We start from the raw sequence: 8574 nt of genomic DNA on the forward strand, positions 1-8574 counted from the left end.
GACCTGAGGCGGAGACCTCTGATGCTGTTATTACAGGTATCATCCCAGTATGCCATCGACCTGCGTCTGTGTTGTTTGATCCAGGTTCTACATTCTCTTATGTGTCTATGTATTTTGCTGCTAAATTTGATATGATATGTGATAGTATGACTGTACCTATTCGTGTTTCTACACCCGTGGGTAAACCCTTAGTGGTGGATCGAGTGTATCGATCCTGTCTTGTTTCTTTGGCTGGGTATGACACTTGGGTAGACTTAATCATTCTGGGGATGGTGGACTTTGATGTTATCTTGGGTATGGATTGGCTTTCTCCTTATCATGTTGTCCTTGATTGTAATGCTAAGACTGTGACTTTAGCTATGCCTGGTGTTCCGAAGGTTGAGTGGAAGAGTGTTAGTGGTTCTTACCCTAGCAAGGTCATCTCTTTTATCCGTGCTCAGAGATTGGTGGAGAGGGGGTGTTTGTCTTACTTAGCTTTTATTCGGGATACTAGCGTTGAACCACCTCCCATGGATTCTGTTCCCGTGGTTCAGGAGTTTCCCGATGTATTTCCTTCTGATCTTCCAGGTGTTCCTCCCGATAGGGATATCGATTTCGCTATTGATTTGGAGCCGGGAACTAAGCCTATTTCTATCCCTCCATACCGTATGGCTCCAGCAGAGTTGAAAGAATTGAAGGATCAGTTGCAGGATTTATTGAGTAAGGGTTTTATTCGCCCTAGTGTGTCACCTTGGGGTGCCCCTGTATTGTTTGTGAAGAAGAAGGATGGGACTATGAGAATGTGTATTGATTACAGACAGTTGAACAAAGTAACAGTTAAGAATAAGTATCCTCTTCCGCGTATTGATGACTTATTTGATCAGTTACAGGGAGCATCATTGTTCTCTAAGATTGATCTGAGGTCGGGGTATCATCAGTTGAAGATTAGGGCATCAGATATCCCTAAGACAGCTTTTCGGACCCGGTATGGGCATTATGAGTTTCTAGTGATGTCCTTCGGATTGACTAATGCCCCTGCAGCATTCATGGAGTTGATGAATGGGGTGTTTCAACCATACCTTGATTCTTTTGTGATTGTTTTCATCGATGACATCTTGGTTTACTCTAAGACTGAGGAGGACCATGTCCGACACCTGAGGATTGTACTTCAGAGGTTGAGAGAAGAGAAGTTGTATGCCAAGTTCTCAAAGTGTGAGTTCTGGCTTACTTCTGTGACATTCTTGGGACACGTGGTGTCCAAGGAGGGTATTAGAGTAGATCCGACCAAGATAGAGGCAGTTAGAGGCTGGACGCGACCTACTTCACCTACTGAGATTAGGAGTTTTGTGGGATTGGCAGGCTATTATCGACGATTTGTTCAGAGTTTCTCTACTGTTGCAGCTCCATTGACTAGATTGACTCGACAGGATGTGAGTTTTCAGTGGTCTGATGAGTGTGAGGAGAGCTTTCAAAAGCTCAAGACTTTGTTGACTTCTGCTCCTGTGTTGACTCTACCTGAGGAAGGTGTAGACTTTACTGTGTATTGTGATGCTTCAGGAGTTGGTTTGGGTGGTGTGTTGATGCAGAAGGGGAAAGTGATTGCTTATGCTTCTAGGCAGTTGAAATCCCATGAGAAGAACTACCCTACTCATGATTTGGAGTTGGCGGCTGTGGTATTTGTACTTAAGTTATGGCGTCATTATTTGTATGGAGTGCATTGTGAGATCTTCACTGATCATCGGAGTCTTCAGTATATCTTTAGCCAGAGGGATTTGAACTTGAGGCAACGAAGATGGCTTGAGTTGCTGAAGGACTATGATGTGACCATTCTGTATCATCCGGGGAAGGCCAATGTTGTGGCCGATGCTTTGAGTAGGAAGACTCATAGCATGGGGAGTCTTGCATCTCTTAGTGTTGAGGAGAGACCATTGGCTAGAGATGTTCAATTGTTAGCTAACAGTCTTGTCCGATTACAGATCTCAGAAGAGAGTGATGGGATGATTGCTTTTATTGAGGCTCGATCTTCTTTAGTCGAGCAGATTCGTGCACACCAGTTTGATGACGAAAAATTATGTCTCATTCGAGACAAAGTATTGAGAGGGGAAGCTAAGGAGGCTGTCCTTGATTCTGATGGTGTCTTGAGGATCGGAGGCAGGATTTGTGTGCCCAAGACAGGCGATTTGATTAGATTGATCCTTGAGGAGGCCCATTGTTCTCGATATTCTATCCATCCGGGAGCGGCAAAAATGTATCATGATCTGAGTCAGCATTACTGGTGGTGTGGGATGAAGAGAGATATTACAGACTTTGTTTTGAGGTGTTTGACTTGCCAGCAGGTCAAGTGTGAGCACCAGCGGCCTGGTGGTGTATCTCAAAGGATGCCTATTCCTACTTGGAAGTGGGAGCGGATTACTATGGACTTTGTTGTGGGTTTGCCTACCACAGTGGGTGGTTATGACTCTATTTGGGTTGTTGTTGATAGGCTGACCAAGTCTTCCCACTTCATCCCGGTTCGGGTAAAGTATACAGCAGAAAAGTTAGCCGAACTATATATCAGTCAGATTGTGCGACTACATGGAGTTCCTGTTTCTATCATATCAGATCGAGGTTCACTATTTACTTCTCACTTCTGGAAGGCATTACAACATGGTCTGGGTACTCAGTTAGATATGAGTACGGCATTTCACCCTCAGACAGATGGTCAATCTGAGCGGACCATTCAGGTATTGGAAGATATGCTTCGAGCGTGTGTAATCGATTTTGGTGCAAGATGGGATCGACATTTACCCTTAGCGGAGTTCGCCTATAATAACAGTTATCACTCTAGTATCCAAATGGCCCCATTTGAGGCATTGTATGGTAGACGGTGTAGATCTCCTATTGGTTGGTTTGATTCGGCAGAGATGGACTCTTTGGATACAGACTTGCTTAGAGATGCTATGGAGCAAGTCCGTATGATTCAGTATAGATTATTGACAGCTCAGAGTCAACAGAAGAGTTATGCAGATCGGAGAGTTAGAGCCTTGGTGTTTATGGAGGGTGATCATGTTTGGCTCCGAGTATCACCCATGAAGGGTGTAATGAGGTTTGGAAAGAAGGGCAAGCTTAGCCCTAGGTTCATTGGACCTTTTGAGATTTTGAGCCGAGTGGGAGAGGTGGCCTATAAGTTGGCCTTGCCACCTAGTTTGTCGGCAGTTCATCCTGTTTTCCATGTCTCTATGCTTCGGAAGTATATTCCGGATGAATCTCATGTGATTTCACTTGATTCTGTGGAGTTGGGTCCAGACTTGACATTTGAAGAGGAGCCTATAGCTATTTTGGATAGGCAGGTTCGAAAGCTTAGAACCAAGGAGATTGCTTCAGTGAAGGTGCAGTGGAAGCACCGATCAGTGAGAGAGGCAACTTGGGAGACTGAGTCTGACATGCGTGCCAGATATCCTCAACTTTTTGAGGCTTCAGGTAATTACTTTTACTCTATGTTCGAGGACGAACATGATTTTTAGTGGTGGATAATGTAATGACCCGGAAGGTCATTTTTGGAAATTTTGAATATTTGCTTAACTTGAGTTAATTAATCGATAGTTTATGGGCTAAAGTGATAATTTATTTAAGACCCTATACTAGTTAGCCTTTATTTAATAAAATATGTGGGTAAAATCTATCACAATTAGTACTTAATAAATTTAAATAAGGAAAAAAAAAAAAGGGGCGAAGGGTTTCTGTGCGGCTTACGAACTGCTAGGTAAGTTTTCTCCTTTAATCTTCTTGATTCTGCACATAGATGTGTGCATATAATAATATTATATAATAAAGTATATATATATGTGTGCATAATTTATTTAATGATGAGCATTTAATGTTTTGTGCAATTGTGAATCAAGTTGAGTTTTGGATGTTGGTTGCTGTTTGTCCGCTGTCCGCTGTCCGCCACTGGTTTTAATACCAGTGGCTTCCATCAATATATATATATATTATTATTTTGTTATCATATTATATTAAGTTTGTTATACTAAGATAGATAATTAATTGTTGGTGGATTATTAGAGTTGGTATTGAAAAGAAAAAGGAGGGACTTAACCTTAGACTTGGAACTTGAAAAATATAATAGTTGAAATGTAATTACGAATTTGATTATAAATTTGAGGTGAAATTTTAAGTCAAGATTAAACACACAAAAGTGTGAGTGTGTTAGTTCTGAAACCTTATTGTGAATATATATACTTGTATAGATTGCATTGATTTGGAAGCTCAACGGAAAGGGAAGGCTCAAGTCCCAGAGTGATTATTCGAGTGGTTAAGGCAAGTGGATTTCTAAACTCTTGTTAAGCGTACGAAATTCGTGTATTTCCTTGTGTGATGTTGAGAATGATTTGGAGACTTGTTGTTTATTTGTTGGTGTTGTATTTCTTGTTGTAAATTGTGTTTGGTTATCAAATGGTTATCTCCTCCCTTTTCATTTGAGCATGTCATTTGCATTGTATCTGAGACATTGTTGTGGTAAGAGGATGGTGTACTATTTTCGAGGGTCGTATCGCGCGCCGCGAGGGATATTATATTTCGAGGGACGTATCGCGCGCCGCGAAGGTTACTACTTATCGAGGGTCGTGTCGTGCGCCGCGACAGATGCATGGACAGATATGTCCCCCATGGGTCCCGGACTGAGAGACAGCGGGTGTGTATCGTTAGGGAAGACATGCATCACTATATTTGACATTGCATCTCATGGCATTACACATTTTATTATTGATGAACTTGAACATGTGTTTTGTTGATCTTGTGAGTGTTTCTCTGTGAAGCTTGTGACTGTTGAATATTGAGTTGTTATTGAGAATGTGTAAACTGATAGAGTGTGGTTATTGAGTTGTGTGTTTGGTAAACTGTAACCTATTAGACTGTAGCGTGGAGGTTTAGATATGGTGTAAGGAGTGCCCGTATTTTGTTCACTTAACTTGTGTTTAGAGGTTTGCTTGTTGGGTACCGCGTGGTTTGGTACTCACCCCTTGCTTCTACAAATTTTTGTAGGATACGAGCCTGGATCATCGTGATACTTGTCATTCTTTTCGTTTCCGAGGCATCTTGTGGAGGATTGTGAGGTAGCTGCTTGTCATCTCAGCGAACTTTCCTACTCCAGTTTATGACTTTGTTTTTACTTGAAAGACAACTTCATTTAGACTTCTATTTTATTTCAATTCTAATATTTACATTAGAGGCATGTGCACGTGACAACCTGATTTTGGGGATTGGATTAATATAACTTGGTTTCATAATAGGAATTGTTGTTGGATTGTCATTTACTTCCGCACTTTGTTAGATATTTGATTTTAGGCTGACTTGTCTTGGTGGGATAAGACGAGTGCCATCACACCCATTTTTTGGTCGTGACAAGCTAATAAAGGAAGTGTAAAGAATGTGACATGATGAATATCGAATAAAAAAAAAATTTAAATTAATCAAACTCTAATATTAACATCGAAAATAATAATAATAAGTATAAGGTGGGTGGATAGTATTTGTTTCCGCTATTCACCGAAACAAACCATCAGTCAACGAACTTCACTCGAACAAAACGAAAATGGCAGATTCCACCATACGAATCGGAATTGTAGGCTGTGCTGAAATTGCACGTAAAGTATCACGGGCTATACTCCTTTCACAAACCGCTACTCTCTACGCCGTCGGCAGTCGTACAATCGAAAAAGCCCAAAAATTCGCCGCCGACAATGGTTTTCCGGCGACGGCGAAAGTGTACGGTAGCTATGAAGAAGTTGTCGACGATCCAAATGTTGATGCGGTTTATCTGCCGTTACCGACAAGTCTTCATATGAAATGGGCTGTGCTTGCTGCACAGAAGAAGAAGCATTTGTTGCTGGAGAAGCCTGTAGGGTTGAATGTTGAAGAAGTGGATGTGATTTTGGCGGCGTGTGAAGCTAATGGAGTGCAGTTTATGGATGGTACTATGTGGATGCATCATCCGAGGACGGCGAAGATGAGAGAATTTCTTTCCGATGCAAAGCTATTTGGGGAACTCAAATCGGTATGTGTGTGAGAGAGTTTTATTGGTGAAATTGCTTTTCTTATATTACTGTTGAAGTTCAGATTTTGTTGTTGAAATTACTAAGCTCTCGTTTGGTCATAGACTTTGTAGTCTGGAAGTTGAAAATTTGAGTTTTTGAGGATGAAATTTGAAAATTTGAGTTTTTCTAAGTTGAAACTTCAAAGTTTCAAGTTTTTGATTTTGAAACTTGAAAATTTGATTACTTTTTCAGTTGAAACTTGAAAGTTTGAGTTATTGAGGTTGAAACTGAAAATTTGAGTTTTTGAGTTTGAAACTTGATATTTTGAGTTTGAAACTTGAAAATTTGAATTTTTTGAAGTTGTAGTTGTATTGGGACTTTGGGCATGTACTTTATACTTGGAAAATAATTGAAGTTTTACTAGTGAAAGTGAAATTTCTCTAAAAAGCTGGTCTGAACTTGAAAATACGTGAAGGTCAGCGAAATCTGACCAAAATTTCATGGCTAAATGGATATTCTTTGATAAATTTTCAAAATTTGATCGAAAATCTATTGCCAAACGCTATCTAAGTGTATGGTTGATGAAGGGGAGTTGGGTAAAGCAGTTCTTATCTTTAGAGGAGCACAGGCTTAGCCAAGTTGAGTTGAAATTGTAGTCCTTGAGGGTTAGTGGATTCCAGAATAGACGTAGATCCAGAATTTGAGCATTACGAGTTTGTGTTTGGGGATTCTATCATAGTTCATTTGATTGATTTGGTTCAGATATATCATGTATGATTATTTAGTGGATCTTTTGACATATATATACACAGGTTCCAGCCAAAACTACTAAATTCATCCAAATTCACAAGTCATACTCTATGTTTTCCCCTGTAGACCTAGAGATGCTGATTAAAACATAGTTGATTAATTGATTTAATAGTCATCATGTTGTAAAGGATTAATAGTCAGCATCTCATAGATGTTCTTGAGCAAAGTAGAGCTAGTTGTACGATAAATCATCATTTTTTTTTGGCTAAATGGTGGCAAGAGGTGTAAAGTAATGTGTTTCAACACTTGTGATTTGGATGCAGTACTTGTTTTTTAAACCAAAAAGTTGACTGTTTATGACTCCGTTCCCGACTGGCAGGACGGGTGCTGTGTACTTGTCCTGTTATCATGTGATTAACGTAGAGGAACAGCTAAACCTTTTAATGCACTTGATGGAGTTGAGGGCCTTGATCTTTTGTCAAATGCAGGGTTTGTAGGAGTTGAAGTTTGCCAATTTGCACACGTTCTTGGAAACCTTTCGTGGTAGTTCCATCTCTCATTTTATTGTGAAAACTAGATTGTCTGTTCTTGTGTAATAACCTCCACATTCCATTGAGTAGTATTGAGAAATGGATTTGAGTTAATTATCGTAAAACTTCCCTTTAATGGATTTCGCATATAGTTTCCAGAACTATGGACCTAGTTGCACTAGATAGCCCCGATATCCCTCTAGCATCATCAGATCCATTGATTATCGTATCTTGTTGCTGTTCTGGTGACAAAAGTGTTTTACATGCTCTCTGCTTTCATTTATACAACCACACACTCTCTTGCTGAAGTTGATATTTCAATGAGTTATCTGCAGGTAAACACTTGTTTCACCTTTACTGCTGATCAATACTTCCTCGAAAATGACATTCGTGTAAAACCAGATCTTGATGGTCTTGGTGCTCTTGGTGACGTTGGGTGGTACTGCATTAGAGGAATTTTGTGGGCTGCAGATTACGAGCTTCCCAAATCAGTAATTGCTACGCGAAACCCTGTGTTCAACAAGGCAGGAGTGATTATATCATGTGGTGCTTCTTTATTGTGGGAAGACGGTAAGGTGGGAACTTTTCATTGCTCTTTCCTATCCAACTTGACAATGGATATAACCGCTGTTGGAACAAAAGGCACGTTACACCTTCACGACTTCATCATCCCTTTCGAGGAGAAGAAAGCTTCATTTACCTCAGCAGTTGAATCTGGATTCAAAGAACTCGTAACAGGATGGGAGCCAAAACCAAGCGAGCACACGGTCACAACAGACATTCCCCAAGAAGCTCTCATGGTTAGGGAATTCTCTAAGCTGGTTCGAAGTATCAAAAATGAAGGCGCGAAACCTGAGAAGAAATGGCCAACTCTTAGCAGGAAGACAACTCTGGTTATAGATGCTGTCAAGGCATCGATCGAAAAAGGTTTTGAAGCAGTTGAGATTGTAAGTTAATCATCAATTTTTCTATAAATCAATGTTTAAGGTTTTAAATTGTCAATGTATCTAGTTTGAGCATACTTCTATGGCTGCATCCAATAAATAATTCAACTTCTATTACGAACGTAATCAGAATTTGAACTTTAGAACTGGGGTTTGTTAGACTCATTATATTTTAAATGGGGAAGGTAGGTGACCATATTTCATTAAAATAAACATCCATATTGAATGAAATATAGAGTCTTGATAAACAAAAGAATTGGTATACCTGCCCATTTTATCACACATTATAGCTTTGTCCTACCAGGCTAGTCATATTACAAAAAAGGTACGATACAGAGAAGATTAACACGTTAATAT

The 8574-nt window shown here is 40.0% G+C and overlaps 1 protein-coding gene across 1 annotated transcript; it reads left to right on the forward strand.

The window, feature by feature from the left end:
* Window positions 1–5382: 5382 nt before the first annotated feature.
* LOC101255180 (uncharacterized oxidoreductase At4g09670) lies at window positions 5383–8343 on the forward strand. The gene is made up of 2 exons (XM_004252507.5): window positions 5383–6013; window positions 7609–8343. The coding sequence occupies exons 1-2, from the start codon at window positions 5552–5554 to the stop codon at window positions 8227–8229; spliced, it is 1083 nt and encodes a 360-aa protein (XP_004252555.2). The 5' UTR covers window positions 5383–5551; the 3' UTR covers window positions 8230–8343.
* The last annotated feature ends 231 nt before the right edge of the window (window positions 8344–8574 follow it).

This window comes from Solanum lycopersicum, chromosome 12 (assembly GCF_036512215.1).
Source record: "Solanum lycopersicum chromosome 12, SLM_r2.1".
Lineage (NCBI taxonomy): Eukaryota > Viridiplantae > Streptophyta > Magnoliopsida > Solanales > Solanaceae > Solanum > Solanum lycopersicum.